Source organism: Podarcis pityusensis, assembly GCF_964106645.2.
Source record: "Podarcis pityusensis genome assembly, chromosome: 14".
Taxonomy (NCBI): Eukaryota; Metazoa; Chordata; class Lepidosauria; order Squamata; family Lacertidae; genus Podarcis; species Podarcis pityusensis.
Genome location: NC_138039.1, coordinates 1841423 through 1860817, shown reverse-complemented (window position 1 = coordinate 1860817; position 19395 = coordinate 1841423). Strand labels below are relative to the sequence as shown.

General features: G+C 48.6%; 1 protein-coding gene across 2 annotated transcripts; it reads right to left on the bottom strand.

Annotated features, from left to right (window-relative positions):
- On the bottom strand, positions 1–18801 carry SLC29A4 (solute carrier family 29 member 4). 2 transcript variants are annotated; one of them, XM_080981096.1, is made up of 10 exons: positions 18241–18801; positions 15918–16049; positions 14792–14905; positions 11539–11667; positions 9467–9541; positions 4452–4720; positions 3919–4057; positions 3118–3305; positions 1605–1845; positions 1–247 (listed from the first exon to the last, which is right to left on the bottom strand). In XM_080981096.1, the coding sequence occupies exons 1-10, from the start codon at positions 18401–18403 to the stop codon at positions 105–107; spliced, it is 1593 nt and encodes a 530-aa protein (XP_080837222.1). In that variant the 5' UTR covers positions 18404–18801; the 3' UTR covers positions 1–104. The 2 variants fall into 2 exon arrangements, with proteins under 2 accessions (XP_080837222.1, XP_080837223.1); XM_080981097.1 differs by lacking the exon at positions 15918–16049 and having other exon boundaries at positions 18241–18800.
- Positions 18802–19395: the final 594 nt, after the last annotated feature.

Here is a 19395-nt window from a genome sequence, read left to right as displayed (position 1 = left end):
CCTCGTGAGAGACCCCTCCTCTCTCTCTCTCCCCCTCCCCACCTTGCCTGGGACCCTGCCAGTCGGAGGAGGAAGCGGAGGCGGCCCTGGGGGGGAACCTCCACTCAGTACCCTGGCGTGATGGAGCTGTTGTAGGTCTCGGTGCGGAAGCAGGTGCTGTGGGACAGGCTTGTGAGGCTGTAAGCAAAATAGGCCACAGCCGAGCCCAGAGTCAAGCCCGACATGTAGGAGACCGTCATGGTGTTACCTGGGAAGGAGGGAAAGGAGACAAGGAGGGCAAAGGGTTAAACAGGGCAGCACCCCAAGAGTCATCTAGTCCACCCCTGGGCACTGCAGGAGAAACAGCTAAAACCTCCCTGATGGATGGCCAGCCAAAAAAACGTTAACAGTTATTATTACAGTGGTACCTTGGTTCTTGGGAGGCGGGTGGCGCTGTGGGTTAAACCACAGAGCCTAGGACTTGCCAATCAGAAGGTCGGCGGTTCGAATCCCCGGGACGGGGTGAGCTCCCGTTGCTCGGTCCCAGTTCCTGCCAACCTAGCAGTTCGAAAGCACGTCAAAGTGCAAGTAGATAAATAGGAACTGCTCTGGCAGGAAGGTAAACGGCGTTTCCGTGCGCTGCTCTGGTTTGCCAGAAGCGGCTTAGTCATGCTGGCCACATGACCCAGAAGCTGTACGCCGGCTCCCTCGGCCAATAAAGTGAGATGAGCACTGCAACCCCAGAGTCAGCCACGACTGGACCTAATGGTCAGGGGTCCCTTTACCTTGGTTTTTGGGAGAAAAGCAATGACAAACCTATACGGTATCTTAAAAAGCAGAGACATCACCTTGCCGACCAAGGTCCATATTGTTAAAGCTATGGTTTTCCCAGTAGTGATGTATGGAAGTGAGAGCTGGACCATAAAGAAGGCTGATCACCAAAGAATAGATGCTTTTGAATTATGGTGCTGGAGGAGACTCTTGAGAGTCCCATGGACTGCACGAAGATCAAACCTCTCCATTCTAAAGGAAATCAGCCCTGAGTGCTCACTGGAAGGACAGATCCTGAAGCTGAAGCTCCAATACTTTGGCCACCTCATGAGAAGAGAAGACTCCCTGGAAAAGACCCTGATGTTGGGAAAGATGGAGGGCACAAGGAGAAGGGGACGACGGAGGCAGTGGAAGACAGGAGTGCCTGGTGTGCTGTGGTCCAGGGGGTCACGAAGAGTCGGACACGACTAAACAACAACCTTGGTTCTCAACCACCGCAAACCCGAAAGCAAGTGGAAGAAGACAGGGAAACATCAAACATTAAAAACGCCCCTTTACAGGGCTGCCTTCAGATGTCTTCTAAAAGCACTCGATTTCTGTAAGAACTTCCCGGGAATTGGCGTCGTTCTCTAATGAAAAAATGGCTCTGGAGTGACCTGGAAGCAAATGCCGTCGAGTAACAGCCGAAATGGATGAACCCTCGCCCCATGGCGATCCCTGCCACCTACGAGCCCTCTCTCGGTGCAATGGGACCCAGGTGTGAATCTTCCCTTTGTGGATATTCTGCCAGCCCCTTCCTCCATGGCGACCCCCCCTGCAGGGCAGGGCAGCCGGCTCCCCACCTGCCCGCCTACCTGCCAGCTCCCGCTGCTCGGGGCTCACTTTGCCCGCCGCCAGGATCATGGGCACGCTGCCAAAGTAGCCGTTGGTGATGCCCATCAGGAGGGAGAAGATGCAAGGCCAGGCCGGGTGGCCAAAGGTGGGCTTCCCATTGGGGTAAACGCACATGATGAAGAGCGGGATGAAGACGACCCTCAGGCAGGAATAGATGAGGAGGTGTGTGCCCCTCCAGTCGTAAGGCAAGGCAGCCAGGATCTGGAAGGGCAAAGAGGAAGGCGCTGTGTTAAGCAGTTGGCCCCTTACCTTTCTTGCCCCAATCTGGCCACAGTGATCCACACGACGGTCACCTCCAGGCTCGATTATGTTGTCTATTTGCAGATTAGTTGCGCTGCAGAAGGCGTGCTGAGGAGACCACACATTCAAGAAACGCAAAATAACTTTTGCTAGGTTTTAATAACAAAAACAAAAACTCCTTTTACACTAAATTACAATATATCCCATCCACCAGGGTACTGAGAGAGCTACATACTGCTCTTTATATCCCATACCCAACAGCTTAATTACCACATCTTAACAGCACCTGCTATACTGCTTCACAGATGTAAAACCAGGTCATGTTATTTGCTCTGGGCGTTAAAGACATACACATCTTGTGAAACAATAATGACCCTTCAAATTTAAGGAGACCATTCGACAGATTATTGTAACTCGCTCTACTCGGGGCTGCCTTTGAAGCTGACCCAGAACTCCAGTGGGTGCAGAATGCTGCAGCAAGACTCCACACGGGGTCCTCGCCGCGGGATCACATTCATCCAGTGCTTTACCAACTGCACTGGCTCCCGGTGGAGTACAGGGTCAGGTTCAAGGTGCTGGTTTTGACCTTTAAAGCCCTATGCGACCTAGGACCCTCGTACCTACAGGACCGCCTCTCCTGGTATGCCCCGCGGAGGACCTTAAAGTCCACAAATGACAACACTTTGGAGGTCCCAAGTGGCAAGGTGGTTAGGTTGGTCTCAACTAGGGCCAGGGCCTTTTCGGTACTGGCCCCGACTTGGTGGAACGCTCTGTCACAAAAGACTAGGGCCCTGTGGGACTTGACATCTTTCCGCAGGGCCTGCAAGACAGAGCTTTTCCACCTGGCCTTTGGTTTGGACTCAGTCTGACCCTTATGTTTCCCTCCCCTTACGATTTTGATCTATGGGCTACTTTTAAAATGAGGCCGCATTTTAACCTGTATTTTAAATTGGTGTTTTTTTCTATTATGTTTTTACTTGGAGAAAAAGGTGGCGCGTGAATGGAGTAAATAAATCAGGCATAGGAAAACTCTGGCCCTCCAGATGTTTGGGACTACAATTCCAATCATCACTAGCTCACAGAACCAGTGGTCAGGGATGATGGGAACTGTAGTCCCAAATATCTGGAGGGCCAGAGTTTGCCTATGTTTGAAATAAATTAACTCAAAATCCCTCTTCTCAGTGGGGCGCTGGGTACCTACTTCGGATGGGGGGGGGGGCAGCCAGCTCCTACCTTGCCCACAAAGTCTGAGAGGTTGAAGATGGCCATGATGAGAATGGGAAGCCACTCCCCGAGGGTGCAATTCCGGATTTCCGACTCCAGTCCAGGGAAGAGGCACAGCGTGATGAAGTACGTCATCGCGATGGAGAGCATGTAAGCCCAGATGACTCTCGAGACAATGTATCGGTGGAGCATCATGTCTGCAAAGGAGGGGTGGCACAGGAGGTGGGGGTCGCGGTGTAACTGGGACTGGGGAGTTTGCACCCTTTTTACAAAGGGGCAGAGAGGGGTTTCCACAGCAGGGAACAACATCATGGGGAAAGGCCAGGCAGCGGCTGAACCCACAAAAGTCTTGGGCACCTTTCTCCCCAGGAGGGATCAGAGGCATAGCAAGGTCAGGTGGTACCTGGTGCAATTTTTTTTTGTCACCCCGCCACCATTGCAATTTTTGGGAACGTTGCCCAGAGTTTTTAGGGAAGGTTACTGAGCGCCGCCCGCCAAGCACGATAATCCAACCACCAATCGCTTAAAACTGCCCGACGAGGATGCAAGCTCCTCCCACTGGGGGGTGCGAACGCTGTACACTGGGAGGGGGGTGCGAGACTGATCGCTGGGTGTATTTGCACAATCAGCGGGCGTATTTTCGCGCCAACGACTACGCCAATCGCAAAAATCTGCCCACTGGGAGTGCGAGCGCCACCACACCAATCCACCCAGGGAGATTTTTTCACCCCCCCAGGCCTGACACCCGAGGTGGACCGCACCCCCCACGCACCCCTTGCGACGCCCCTGGGAGGGACCCCTTACCCTTACCTCTGAAGCTCGGCCAGCTCCTCTGGAATTTGGCCCGAGGGACATCAAATCTCACGTAAGTGCCTCCGCCGCCAGCCAGCTCCCCTTCCTGCCCAAAGGCTTCTGGGGGGGAGGCCTCTTGCCTGCCCGGCCGGTTCTCCTGAGAGAGCAAAAGGGGAGGAAAGAACCAGCCTCATCACCTGTTGTCCTTCAGGGAATCTGACCCCCCTCCCTCACGGCGGTCTGCCAGTAGCGGAAAGGCAAGAAGCTCCTACCAAGGTCTTTAATTCAATATTCACAGAGAGAGAGACACGTAGAAATGACTAGGTGGAAAATAATACCATGGACAAAATTTCCTTATTGTGGTCAGATTATTCTGTTGCTCGATATCATATAGGCGCTGTCTATTTAAATTATATGCTCAAGACACAGCTGTTTTTAAATTAAAAACAACAATGATCCGAATTTTCAAATGCAATAGAGAAAAAGTGGTTCCATCCTGACACCCCCTGCCCAACTCGTGGGCTCACTTCCACGGGGAAGGGGCCACTTACAAATCGGATGTCTTCGGCTGTCACGTCGTGGTGGACCCTGTACCCGGAGCCGTGGCCCCCGGCCCCCCTGCACTCGGGGGCCCCCCTGTCCCGAGAGCGGGCGGTGTAGTACTTCACAAAGTGTGTCCGCTTCACCAGGAGGTGGAGGATGAAGCAGAGGAGCTCGAGGGTGATGGAGATGAAGAAGAAGATGATGGTGTTCTCCTTCTCGTCCGACAGGAGGAGTTTGGTGAAGATGCGGCTCAGCGAAATGATGACCCCGGCGGTGCCTGAGGAAGCGAGAGCAGGAAAGCTGACGGTTATTATTATTATTGTTACTAAATTTATATACCGCCCTATATCCTCAGGTTACAATATAAAAACACAAATACAGTGGTACCTCTGGTTGTGAACAGGATCTGTTCCGGAGGCCCGTTCGCAACCTGAAAAGAACGCAACCCATGCCTACCCATGTGTGGGTCGCGATTTGCTGCTTCTGTGCATGCATGTGATGTCATTTTTCGCATCTGCGCATGCGCAAGCGGTGAAACCCAGAAGTAATCCTTTCCGGTACTTCCGAGTCACCGCAGGACGCAACCTGAAAACACGCAACCTGAAGCAAACATAACATGAGGTACGACTGTACAGTAGACCCTCAGGTTACGTTTCGCAACTTCGGGTTGCAAAAGCGGCAAACCCGGAAGTATTTTTCTGGGTTTCGCCGCTCGCGCGTGCGCAGAAGTAACGCCTCTGGATACAGATTTTTCAGGGTGTGCACCGACACCTGGAACGAATTAAATTCATATCCAGAGGGTCCACTGTACACAATGAAAATAAAAACAGAAACAAGCAAACGACACCCAGACCCCGATTACTGCAAAGCAGGGGGTTGGACTAGATGATCCTCAGGGTCCCTTCCAAGTGTGGGACGTAATCCGCTGGTGCAGTCAAATGCAACATGTCTTATTTCCCTAGCGTGGGCACAGGCAGGGGGACATCCAGTCAGTGTAACTTCCTGGAGCATCTCCCCCGTACATGTGACCTGGGAGATGGGCATGGATCTGGCTGACTCCATAAAGAGCCAAGTCATGCAGCCAGCTTCTCAGTCTGTTTTATCTTTCTATTGTCTTGCTCTGTCTTTTGCTGCCATGCTGCTCTCCTGCCTGCAGCCATTTTGTTATTTCAACATAATTTTGCTGTCTGCTGGCTCTCAGTCAGCAGCACCTGAGTTCAGCCTCCATATGAGATCAACCACAGTTTCTTTGTGTAACTACCAAGCACAGTGGTACCTTGGGTTACATACGCTTTTTTTTACAGGCTCTGCTAACCCAGAAATAGTACCACGGGTTAAGAACTTTGCTTCAGGATGAGAACAGAAATCATGTGGCAGCAGCAGGAGGCCCCATTAGCTAAAGTGGTGCTTCAGGTTAAGAACAGTTTCAGGCTAAGAACGGACCTTCAGAACGAATTAAGTTCTTAACCCGAGGTACCACTGTAAATTCTGCCTTTCAGGGATCAAATCATGAACTGAAATGTGAGTAAACTTTTTGTGACTTTACAGTGGTGCCTCCGGTTACAAACTTAATCCGTTCTGGAGGTCCATTCTTAACCTGAAACTGCTCATAACACGAGGCACGCTTTCGCTAATGGTGCCTCCCGCTGCTGGCACTGGTGCGCGACTTCTGCTCGCATCCCAGGGCAAAGTTCGCAACCAGGAGCAACTACTTCCGGGTTAGCGGAGCTCGTAACCCACAGCGTTCGCAAGGAGGACGGTACATAACACAAGGTTCTACTGTACTCTGAAAGACTCTCGTGTCCTTATTCTTTTAAGTGGGATTAAAGGGGACACTGAGAAATAATCTTAACTAAGAGATTCAAATAAATCTGCACACTAGCTTCCAGCTATATTGAGGGGAATCTGCTCTGCTACATCACTTACTAGCGTGAGTGAAGGAAGGATAATACTTATTCAATATATCCTTTTGTACTATCTTTAACATTCCCACACACAGTTCTAGGAAGAAGGGGGAAGGAGGTAGGGAATACAGCAAGGGGACCCTGGCAAGTCAGGTGCAACCCTGAGCCTCATCTGTGCTGCAGAAACCTCCGACTTTAAGACTTCAGTATGGTCGCATCTTGCACAGGGGTTATGTTCCAAAGATGATGATATTATTATTATTATTATTACACACATGTGCAAAAACACTTGTATTTGGCCTCTGTACCAGCATCCTTCGGGCGCGGGTGGCTCTGTGGTCTAAACCACTGAGCCTAGGACTTGCCGATCAGAAGGTTGGGAGTTCAAATCCCCGCGACGGAGTGAGCTCCCATTGCTCGGTCTCTGCTCCTGACCACCTAGCAGTTCGAAAGCACGTCAAGTGCAAGTAGATAAATAGGTACCACTCCGGTGGAAAGGTAAACGGCATTTCCATGCGCTGCTCTGGTTTGCCAGAAGCGGCTTAGTCATGCTGGCCACATGACCTGGAAGCTGTACGCCGGCTCCCTCGGCCAATAAAGTAAGATGAGCGCCGCAACCCCAGAGTGGTCCGCGACTGGACCTAATGGTCAGGGGTCCCTTTACCTTTACCTTTACTAGCATCCTTACCTTTAATAATAATAATACCCCACCTTTTTCCCTTGCAGGGACACAAAGCAGCTCAAAGATAAGACAAAAACAGTCAAAAACATGGGGAGGGGGGACCAGACCCGCAATCATTTAAAATAATTAAACATTAATATAATCTCTCAGTGTCTGAATTGATCTATTAAAATAGCACAGCACCAGGGCTTTCATGAAAGCAGTCAGTTCCCCAAAGCCAGTTGGAACAATATGGTGGCAGGAGGACGGCAAGGAGGGAGTCAGTCTGCCTTCCCTAGGCAGGGAGTTCCAAAGTTGCCTGGAAGGAGCCACCACCAAGGAGGCCCTCTCCCGCCACCCCACCAAGTGGTCCTCTGAGGGTGGCGGGTGCATGAGGGAAGATAGTCCTTCTCAGGGTTTCTCAAACTTGGGTCTCCAGTTGATTTGGGGCTACAATTCCCATCATCCCTGACCACTAGTCCCGCTAGCTAGGAATGATGGAAGTTGTAGTCCAAAAACAGCTGGAGGGCCAAGTTTGGGAAACCCTGGTCTTTCTGATAGCCTGGACATAAGCAGTGCAGATCACAGCCAGCATTTTGAATTGTGCCTGGAAACAGACCAGTAGCCATTTATTCTATTCCATTTACATATTACAAAATGCCTCAAAGCCAGGAACGTCCTCTTCCCAATCTGCTTGGTTTGCCTTATTTAACCACAGCCCCAGAATCTAGATTTCCTTGGGGCCAAAATTTGGGTCAGCTGGGCTCAGAGGTTGACTCTTCTGCCGCAGGGATGTGACACTCTCAAGCACCTCCCTCGCGAGACAGAGAAACGGCAGGTTTCCTAGCAGCCTGCTGCAGAAATCTAACAACCTTCCCCTCTTCTCCGGAGTTTCAGTTGATTAATCTTCCAGCTCAAGCTCATTATTAGTCAGATTAATACTGCACTACTGAGGAGCGTTTACTGCCCACGGAAATCAATGGCAGCTCCAGCAGGAGCTTCTCTGTATGAGAGAAATCTAGGAATCTACAATCACGAACCTACAGAAGTGCAACAGAGGAAAATACCAATTCCTTCTCCTCTAGTAACTCATTCTTCATGGTAAAAAGAGCTCTTACCATTCTAGTTCCTCCCTGGGGGAAGGCATTTGCCCCACACAAAAAGCAGGGAAGTTTTTAGGGTGCAAAGTTGTATTGTGTTTTTACTTTTTGTTGTAGTCGTTGGGAGCCGCCCAGAGTGGCTGGGGGCAACCCAGTTGGATGGGTGGCATATAAATAAAGTATTATTATTATTATTATTATGGGGAGCGAGGAAGAGTGATTTTGATCAGGGAAGGATTTCACCTGCACACACACACACACCTGGGCTGTTTCCCAGCCCTCCCTGCACAATCGTTTTAAGACAGCGGTTCTCAACCTGTGGGTCCCCAGATGTTGTTGGACTACAACTCCCATCATCCCTGAGCTCTGGCCTTGCTAGCTAGGGGTGATGGGAGTTGTAGTCCAACAACATCTGGGGACCCACAGGTTGAGAACCGCTGGTTTAAGAAAAGCATCATCAGGAGATCTCGATATCCAGACACTTAGCTGGCCCTGAAGAAGCAGGACTTCAGATCTCTTTCCTCACCTGATGACGGCAGCACGGCTGACGTAAGATCATAAGGAGAGGCTCTTGGGTGGAGCCAATGGCTGACCTAGCCCAGGATCCTGATTTCACAGTGGCTGAACAGATACCATGATCAGGGATGGTGGGCACCTGGAGGGGACTCTGTTGGCTATTTCTCTCCTGGAGTAGCCGTGTATTTACATTCACTCACACTATTGAAATAAACATTCAAATGATTGCTTGTCATCTCCAGTGGTCATCTATTCCAACCCCCTTGCGATGCAGGAATCACAGATAAACAGTCCCTGACAGATGGATTGTTGAATGTTGATTCTTGTTTCTTATATGCCGTATTGGCCTGGATATAAGCTGCACCCACAAATAAGCCGCACCTTTAAAATTCAAGGGGGTGGGGAGACAATACCCGAATACAAGCTGCTCCCTTAAAATTGGGTTACAGGCTGAGAATCGCTGCGGTTGGTAGAATTGTAACTCCAAGTCAGTTTAAGCCTTTGATCTTGCAAGCCTGCAAAAGTTGTAGTACAATCGCTAACATCGCAAATCGCTGTTCAGTTGCTACAATTCCACAGGCACGCACACATGCAAATGGCAAAGGAACAGCCTCGAGCTCACAAATCGGCCATAAAACATTTTCCTGTTCCGTTTTACTGCACGTCTGTTTCAGCAGCGATATCGTAAAAGCCCATTTTTGTAAGGTCGCAAATTTAAGCCGAACTTTAACTTTTCACGGTCGGAATTAGGGGGTGGGGGAGTGCGGCTTATATTCGAGCCAATACGGTAAATAAGTGAAAACAACAAAAAAATGGGGGGTTGGATTTTGGACAATACTCACTCTCGCCGGTCATCACCCCCTGGGTGTAGCGCTTTGGTAACATCCCGGTGTAGCCATAAAAGCTGGATTGCTGCACTTAAGAGGAGAGAGACAGACAGACAGACAGAAGAAAAGATTAGGATATGATTACCAGATTTTTTTCCAATGAATCCGGGGACACTTTTTTTTTTTTTTTGAAGCTGAGTAGCAACAGGGAGTCAGTAGTGAGAATTGTAAAACATAAATGCACAGAGTTTTTTAAAAACTGGGCAACAGCCAGCCACCCACAACTCAGTCCCCAATCAGTCAAAACAAAGGGGGAAGGGGGCAGGAGATCTGTACCGCCAGATGTCCCTGGTTCCCCTTCAGCAGCGGCAGTCAGCAGCCCGGAGCCAGCCTGGTAGCGCAGTTGGCTCTGGCTGGCTTCAGGATCTGCTTGCTGCTCGCTGCTGTGGCGCCCACCAGTTTGCCTCCCGGAAGTCCCCATATGATGTGTCTTGTGCGCAACACATCATATGGGGACTTTCGGCGAGGAAAAATGGTGGGGCCATGGCAGCGAGCAGCTCCTGAAGCCAGCCAGAGCCAACTGCACTACCAGGCTGGCTCTAGGCTGCTGAGGCTGCCGTTGCAACATTTTCTGGGGACAGATTTGCAAATCCGGGGACTGTCCCCGGGAACCGGGGCGTCTGGTAACCCTAGAATAGGAGCATGGCTATTCTGTCAGCCTTCCCAGCCTAGTGGCTTCCAGCTGGACAGCAATGGCTTGGCTGCCTGGGGCTGATGGAAGCAGAAGTCCACAAATCCGGAGGGAACTGAGTTGGATAAAGCTGCCAGCAAATTAAAGCTTGATTCCAGACTTATTCCAGAAACGGCTTTCTGGATTCGTTTTGTGACATTTACGTCCTGCCTTTGATCTGGGCTGTGCCTACGGGGAGCAGAGGAATTCAGGGAGGAAAATGGCAGAATTGTGGAATTGTAGAATTGAGAGGGACCACCGAGGGTCATCTAGTCCAACCCCCTGCAATGCAGGAATCCCAGCTAAAGCAATTAAAGGGGAGGGGAAACGGCCCTCTATAACTGAAGGAGTTAGGATTCTTGCTCCATGTTTGCAGTCATGGGATTGTTGTCTATCACATGATGGTATATGTTTTCATTCCACAGAGTGGGAAGTGATGGAGACAGGATGTTTTGGTATTACTGTGTTCCGTGAAGTGGGACTATTGTCCTTTGTTTTTCTCTCTCTTTGCTGTCTGATGAGAAAGAGGAAGGAGCTAAGTCAGAATGCTCCAAGTGTATTATATGTAAATAAAGTAGATTAGCCAAAATGCTGAGCTACTGAGTTCTGTTACGCAAATACTCTGCAGGATCGTAAGTGTGCTGATGCCTTTTGGTATCAGTCGCTGTGATGTTCAGGCTGAAGAAAGCTTTTGAAGCTCCCGAACGACTGACCAGGAGGGAGAGAACATGCCAGTCAGGCACATGTCTCTACCAGGGCCCTACACAAGAGGAGGACGATCCTAACAGTCTCCACCCCCATCGTTCAGCCCAGACACTGAGGTCCAGTGTCAAGGGCCTTCTGGCAGTTCCCTCCCTGCGAGAAGCAAGGTTACAGGAAACTAGGCGGAAGGCCTTCTCGGTGGTGGCACCCGCCCTGTGGAACGCCTTCCCATCAGATGTCAAGGAAATAAACAACTATCCGACTTTTAGAAGACATCTGAAAGCAGCCCTGTTTAGGAAAGTTTTTAATGTTCAATGTTTTATGCTGTTTTTAATCTGTTGGGAGCCGCCCAGAGTGGCTGGGGAAACCCAGCCAGATGGGCAGGGTTGTTGTTGTTGTTTAGTCGTTTAGTCGTGTCCGACTCTTCGTGACCCCCTGGACCAGAGCACGCCAGGCACTCCTGTCTTCCACTGCCTCCCGCAGTTTGGTCAAACTCATGTTGGTAGCTTCGAAGACACTATCCAACCATCTCATCCTCTGTCGCCCCCTTCTCCTTGTGCCCTCCATCTTTCTCAAATGGGCAGGGTAGACATAATAAATTATGATTATTGTGTCCATTGTGAGGCTGGCTGCCCCCTGCCCGCCCCCCGCCTACCTGTGCAACCAAAGGCCACCACGCCCACGGCAATGAGGTTGATGGCGTAAGCTTGCGCCTGCGTGAAGAGGTCCAGCCAGACGTCACAGATGCTGACGAAGAGGAGGGGGCCCAAGGCAAACAGGTACCCTGGAACAGAGAAGGGGGGCGGGAATCATTTCTCAGCAAGAAGTGCCCGGAGCTTCAAGCTGCAACGCAGGAACTTAATCTTAATTATTTAAATTTCTTATTTAATCCGCAAGAAAGAAGGGCTTTTTCGCTGGCTAGGTTCAATTCTAATCCTTCTAACCTCCTTTGGGGTAGGTTTGCGGGTTTGGCAGAAGGAGATAGGCTCTGCCCATGCGATGCCCACCTGGTGGAAACTCCAGCTCACATGGCCCTTAAATGTAAAATGTGTGATGATCTCTGCCAACAATTTCTAGACCACATATCCCAACATGGAAACCAGAGACGGAAGTTATGAGCTTCATATTACAGGAGAGAGACCAGGAGTTCACCAAGACAGTAGCTAAATTCCTCTACAGTGGTACCTCGCAAGACGAATGCCTCGCAAGACAAAAAACTCGCTAGACGAAAGGGTTTTTTGTTTTTTGAGCTGCTTCGCAAGACGATTTTCCCTATGGGCTTGCTTCGCAAGACGGAAACGTCTTGCAAGTTTGTTTCCTTTTTCTTAACACCGTTAATACAGTTGCGACTTGACTTCGAGGAGCAACTCATAGAACGCGGTGTGGTAGCCTTTTTTGAGGTTTTTAAAGACTTCGGTGATTTTTGAAGCTTTTCCAAAACTTTCCCGACACCGTGCTTCGCAAGACGAAAAAAATCGCAAGACGACAAAACTCGCGGAACGAATTAATTTCGTCTTGCGAGGCACCACTGTATTTGATTTATTTTTTTGTCGCCGAAGTATGCTACAGGATCCTGCCCTTGCTGGAAACCCACAGAGATGAGGCAGATTGCTTGCCCCTTCTGCCCTTTGGTGGTTGACTGTGCCATTGGGGTGGCGACAAGATCACACTGGCCTATCTATTCTGAATGTATTCTGAATGTTCTTATGTGATGCCAATAAAGGTTACTTGACTTGACTTCAAACTGCAAGCCAACCACATTCACTGAAACCCTACAAACTGACCCAGACACTGTGTCCATCACCTGAGACCCTTCTTCGTTCCCTGGGTGAGGTCCAGAGGGTGGAAACATGAGAACAGGGCCTTTTCGGTGGTGACTCCCAGCTTGCGGAATATGCTCTCCCCAGAGAGGCTGGCCTGGGACCATTGTTACATTTATTTAGGTGCCGGGGGGGGGGGGAATCCTTTTTTGCAAGCTTTTGGCTCTTCACTAACTGTGGCTTGCTTGAGTGGGTGGCATGCTTGATTTGGTTTTAATATATGTTTGTTTCTTGGAGTAAATCGCTTTGAATTTTTTGCAAGATAAGTACAGTGGTCCCTTGGTTCTCAAACGCCTTGGTACTCAAACAACTTGGAACCCGAACACTGCAAACCCGGAAGTAAGTGTTCCGGTTTGTGAACTTTTTTCGGAAGCCAAACGTGCTCCGTTTTGAGTGCCACACTTCCATTTTGAGTGTTACGCTGAGGTCTGTCTGTTTTTGCTATTTATTTTGCGGTTTTATTTTTGCAGCTCTTTTTTTTTGTTTTGTTTTTGTGACTGTGTGGAACCCAGTTCAGCTACTGATTGATTGTGTGACTGCAGTACATTGTTTATTGCTTTCATTTTATGGATCAGTGGTCTCGTTAGATAGTAACATTCATGTTAAATTGCTGTTTTAGGGGTTGTTTTTAGTCTGGAACAGATTAATCCATTTTGAAATACTTTCTATGGGAAAGCACACCTTGGTTTTGGAACACTTTGGTTTTGGAATGGACTTCCGGAATGGATTAAGTTTGAGAACCAAGGGACCACTGTAAAATAACAACAATGATGGTGATGATGTAAATCCTGAACTAGAACTGGGATTATGGGATGGAAATCCCTCCCACTTAGCAGCTGCCTCGCCTCTTTCATTCTCCCCTAAAATTTTGGCAACAATCCACATTCCCAGCATGTTTGCATCCCTGTCTCAGTGACCTCTATGCTGGCTTGGTCAGGTCCACAGAATGGAAGGACACCTGAACAAGAACATCTGATGGTAGCTCTACTGGAATAGGTTCTTCATGGGACTATCAGCAGAAAATGTTCTTTTTACTAAGAGTTGTGCTTTTAATACTGTTCTGTTGTGAGCTGCTTTGGGCATATTTATATGGAACAGCAGCATATAAATTTAAATAATAAAAGGGGCAGGATCCCCAAGGACACGCTCTGTGGGGAGCTGGCTTCAGGCACCAGGCCCGTTGGCAGACCAACTCTGTGTTACAAAGATATCTACAAAGGCTGGCGACATCAACCCCACTGTGTGGGATTCCCTTGCAGACAACCACAGTGCCTGGAGAGAGACAGGCAGGTTGTGCATCCATAGCAGTGAACAGAGGAGGAATGACCACTGGGAGGAGCACAGAGAGAAGAAACGCCTTGGTGCATCTGAATCAGGGCAACCGGACGCCTCCATCTGCCCCGGCTGCAACAAAACATGTCTCTCCCCTATCGGTCTATACAGCCGCGGCAGGTGCTGCAACTGTCCAACAGCTTGACCTCACTCCCAAAGGCACACTCTTCCGTTGTCTCTTGAGGCAGATGGATGTCAACCAGATTATATTTTGCTGGAAGCTGTTCTGAGTGGCTGGGGCAACCCAATCAGATGGGCAGCATATAAATTAAAAAAAAAAAAATTTTTTTTTTACTTATCATCAACATCTGCATCATCATCTAGGAGGCTGCATGCATTCTCCCTAACCTGGTGCCCCCAGATGTTCTGGACTACAAAACATCTGGCTGGGAGGGATGTGGTTTGTAGTACAAAACACTTGGAGTGGATCTACACACAGGGGGGAAAGCGCTATAAATGTCAGAAATTAAATCGTTATAACAAAAGGGGGGGGGGGAACCACAATGGAAAATCACAAAGAATTTTTTTATTTTTTTTTGGCCATCTAGTGTTGCATGTTTATAACACATTCGAAACACTGTTTTTTAACTAATGTAGCTGAGTCCTTGGAGCGCTCGAGGTTGGCGAAACGTGGCCTGCATCTTTCCTGAGATCTGCACTTTTAAAGGAAGATGTTGACAAACAGAAGAAAGCTGTGGACAGAGGTTCGCTGCATTAGTGGCGAGCCTAACATGAGCTTTGCATGGCCAGACTTACCCACCGCGATCCTGGTGTGGAGGCTCAACATTTCCACCAGTGCGTTGTTGAGGATGACAGCTGCCAAGGCAACCAAGATGTAGGTAAGGCTCATATCAAACACGATAGAGGTCCCTGCAGAAGGAGAGGAAGGCAGCAAGAAGGGCAAAATAAGCTTTCAGGATACAGGCCCCAGGTGCACGAGATTTGCTTTCTCTTGGCCGCCAGCTCTGCCTTCAAACCAGAAGCAAGACGGGAGCAACTCCGTCATAGCTGTCAACGTTTCCCTTTTTTCAAGGGAAATTCCCTTATTGCGAATAGGATTCCTTGCAAGAAAAGGGAAAAGTTGACAGCTATGAACTCCAGCCATCAGCTGGACCTCCTAAAATTATCTCTATGGCGCTTTGAGTGTTTTCGCACCTGGTGATTTCAGCTTCAATACACTGATATCACTGCAAGGTTTTTGGGATTTAGTTTTAAAAGAAACAATAAATATTACGATAGAAACTAATAATACTATCGATTTTCCTTGCTTACATCATCAAAACTGAAATCCTACATCCCATAAACCCTTTTGTCTCTGCCCACTAACACACAGCTGGAGGAGGGGTCCCATCCACCTTCCTCAGGCATATTTCTTGGGATGATTGCTTTATTATTAGGCTCCCTATCAGTATGGTTTTTTTTTTACTATGTTTCTTATTATGTTTTTAACATTGATGTTCTGTGATGTGTTTTTAATGTTGTACACCGCCCTGGGATCTTTTGATAAAGGGTGGTATATAAATTGAATAAACAAGAATAAATAATAATATTGTTGCTGCATCGTCTCGATGATACCAGTAGTCAAAAGAACTCGCATCATATATGATCTTAGCAGCTTTACAACTTCTTTTTGTAAATGTTAACATCCCACGCCAGCCTGGAACAATTCAGTTTAGTTTTTACGTGTTTGTCTCATGTTTTGTTATTTGGATAGTATGGATAGAATTAAATAAAAATACTTAAGAAGGAAAGGAGGGAGGGGGAATATATCTGAAGGAGTGTTGAATGCCTGGGGATGGAATGACTGGCTCCGGGAAAACAGCCTAAACCTGAATTTTTTGACCTTCCAGAATGTTCTTCTTAAGTATTGAGGAAACAATACCTGGGTATTTGTGATGGAGATAGTCCACGTCTGTGATAAAGCTATTGTAAGGCAAGAGGAAACCAACCCCTGCTAGCAGCATGGCGAAGTAAATCCCATGGTAGCGGTCCTGGGGCTCAGGGTCTTCACAGACTATAGCCAGGAAAGAGGAGAGAAAATGAGAGTGACGTGACTGCGGGAGACCTAGAAAAGGTCGCTTCACCTCAAAAGGGAAGTTGCAGAGTTGGAAAAAGGGGTTCAGAAAAGGGCACCCAAAATTATCAAAAGGATGGAGCAACTCTCCAGTGAGAAAACGTCGCAACGCCTGGAGCTTTTTTTTAGTTTGGAGACATGGTGAGCAAGAGGCTACATTTATTTATTTTGTGGCGTTTATAGTGAAGAAAACCTCAAAGCAGCTCACAAAGAGAATAGGGCAATTAAATGATTCGTAAAAACAATGCATTCAAAAATTGAAAGCCAGCAATAAACAAAAAAACACACCAGCATTCTGGATATCTGGGTAGGCTTGCCCAAGCAGGGATGTTTTTTGCAGGTGCCGAAAAGAGTATAGTGGTTTTTGAATGTAATCCACTCTGGAAGAGCGTTCGACTTCTGAAACATTCGAAAACCAAGGCGCAAAGGTCTGGCTGCAAGTTCAGTTGAAAAAATTGAGAAACACACAGCGGAAGCCGTTCGATTTCCGAGGTGCGTTCGAAAACAGAAGCAATTACTTCCGTGTTTTTGGCGTTCGGGTTCCGAAACGTTCAGCTTCCGAGACGCTTGAAAACCAAGGTACCACTGTACAGTGTGCAGGTGCCGTCACAATAAAATATTTAATTCATTCAGCCAACTAAACATTGCAACCCTGCTCACAAATAACGCCTACTCTGCTCACTGGGCCTTCTCCTGAGTAAGCGTGCACAGGATTGGAGCTGTTATGAAGAAGGCAGGGGTATAAATCTCTGTTCGTGGGCTCCCAGAGGATAAAAACGGAAGACGTTCCAGAGCAGAAAACTCATTCCAGCTTGGAAAAGGGATTTAAGCACCCCTCTCTGCTTTTAATTTTTAAGATGCTGGCATTAATGTTCGGAAGCGGCAGGCTCTTGCAGGGTATCTAGCGCCTGAGGGGATGATGCACGTTCAAGACGATAAATACCAGTCTGATTAAATTCCATTCGGCAAATTGCAACCTTTTGGCGGATACTCAGGAGGTGCTCAAATACCAGATCTTAGCTGTGCAACGTCTCCAAATCACATATCACGGAGCGTGGAAAGACCAGCGTATATGCAGAGAGATTAACAGAGTCCAACAAACAGAGGAAATGCAAAATCTGTTGGTCACGCCGTACTGGAGTTATGTGGTTTAGCATTGCCCAGAAGAAGCAAATCACAATCCCTGGCTAAGTTTTCTACAACCAAACCAAGGTTTGTGCTTCGTTTTGCTCCAAGAAACCACCATCAGTAAACCAAGAGCAAATCTGGGCTGCGGGTCACAGTTTCCTGGGAGAAAACAAAAAACCACTATCCTGCGCTTGGCTCTAAGGCTGAGCTGGGGAGCGTGGTTTCCTTCATCCCAGCCTGAGAGGAGCAAAGTGGTCTGGATCCACAGCAAAACGTGACTTTACTGTGCCAGGCAAGGGAGACCCACGTCTCCTTTTGGGAAATATAGAAAGGTGGAAAAATTTTCATTACAAGTTTTTGGACAACCCCGTTACAGTGGTGGAGGAACCCTCTCAGGCACCTGTGGCGGGACGCCGAGGGGGGGGGCAAACCACCTGGTGACGCACGTGCAACATCCGTACGGACTGCGCATGTGCGGCGACCGTATGGCCCTCCAGATGTTTTGATCGCACTACAGTGGTACCTCTGGATACAAACGGGATCCGTTCCGGAGCCCTGTTCGCATCCTGAAGCAAATGCAACCCACAATTGTGGGTTGCGATTCGCCGCTTCTGCGCATGCGCGTGACGTCATTTTGACGGTCTGCGCATGCGCGAGCGGTGAAACCCGGAAGTAACGCTGCGGAGTGCAACCCAAAAATGCTCAACCTGAAGCAACTGCAACCCGAGGTATGACTGTATTATTATTATTATTATTATTATTATTATTATTATTATTATTACTAATATTCTGTTGGGAGCCACCCAGAGTGGCTGGGGAAACCCAACCAGATGGGAGGGATATAAATTAATTTATTTGTTGTTGTTGTTGTTGTTACAGGCCCCCCCTTGTGTGGTCCAAAGCGTCGGGAGTCTGCAAAAGTGGACATTATTGAGGAAGCAAAGGCAACTGCATAAGGTGAAGAGTTTGATCACGACCCACGACACCCTGCGTGGGCTCTTACCTGGTTCCATGAAGGTGAGGACTCCTTTGGCCTGGCAGCCTTTGGCCTGAAGCTCCTCTTCCTCCAGCTGGTAGCTGTCGAAGCTGAAGCTCATCACCACGTTCCCCTCGGGAGTCACCACGGGGCTGAGGTCCTTGAAGTGCTCGCCCCCCACGGAACCCATGGCTGGTTGGCCCTATGCGTGGGGAGAGAGAATACGAGAGCAGAAGTAGAGACAGCTAGGCGGGCAATGTGCCCCCAACACACCTTGCAAATCACTGAGCTGCTCAGTTGCACTTGGGGCAGCAATTGACAGCCCGCGGACTGTCTCGCCAGAGTGATGCATGCGCTGGTTATCTCCCGCTTGGACTACTGCAATGCGCTCTACATGGGGCTACCTTTGAAGGTGACCCGGAAACTACAACTAATCCAGAATGCGGCAGCTAGACTGGTGACTGGGAGCAGCCGCCGAGACCACATAACACTGGTCTTGAAAGACCTACATTGGCTCCCAGGACGTTTCCGAGCACAGTTCAAAGTGTTGGTGCTGACCTTTAAAGCCCTAAATGGCCTTGGCCCAGTATACCTGAAGGAGCGTCTCCACCCCCATCGTTCTGCCCAGACACTGAGGTCCAGCACCGAGGGCCTTCTGGCGGTTCCCTCCCTGTGAGAAGTTGTAGCACCCTGCTTGTGGTTAACGCTTAGCTGGAATGAAATATTCAACGCAGCAATAGAGAAATTAAAATAATAATTTATTTGTCAGACAAATAAATGAGAGGCACAGTGGTATATGGTTACCAAGCTCTGGCCTGGTCTCCTGCCATTATGGCCAGCACTTATATTCCCTCAGCCCAGCTCCCTTGCTCCTCCTTTGGCTGCCTCTGTCCAATCAGCCTGGTTGAATTTCCTATTGGCTGATTGTTATAACCAATCCTAAAAGATACACCCATTTCCTATTGCCTTTTATGGGATACAAAAAGCTATATATTCTTCTATCTATAAATGACAAATAAGCAGTCATATATCTTACATTTGTCTCAACAAGGAACCTTAATTACCAGCTCACCTCTTGCCCTCCTTGCCCTATTGCCCTCCAAAACAGATGGTTAATAGTTTTAAATTTTTATCTTAAACAGATGTCAGAGATCTGGGGTTCACATTCTCATGCATCATCAA

Bases quoted from the DNA above. Each gene is read 5' to 3' on its own strand.
- SLC29A4 (XM_080981096.1), bottom strand. From the start codon at position 18,403: ATGGGTTCCGTGGGGGGCGAGCACTTCAAGGACCTCAGCCCCGTGGTG. The intron at 9,542-11,538 runs GTAGGCGGGGGG...TCTCCTCTTAAG, and splicing joins GGTGGCCTTTGGTTGCACAG to TGCAGCAATCCAGCTTTTAT. The intron at 4,721-9,466 runs GTGAGTATTGTC...TCGCTTCCTCAG, and splicing joins GGGGGTGATGACCGGCGAGA to GCACCGCCGGGGTCATCATT.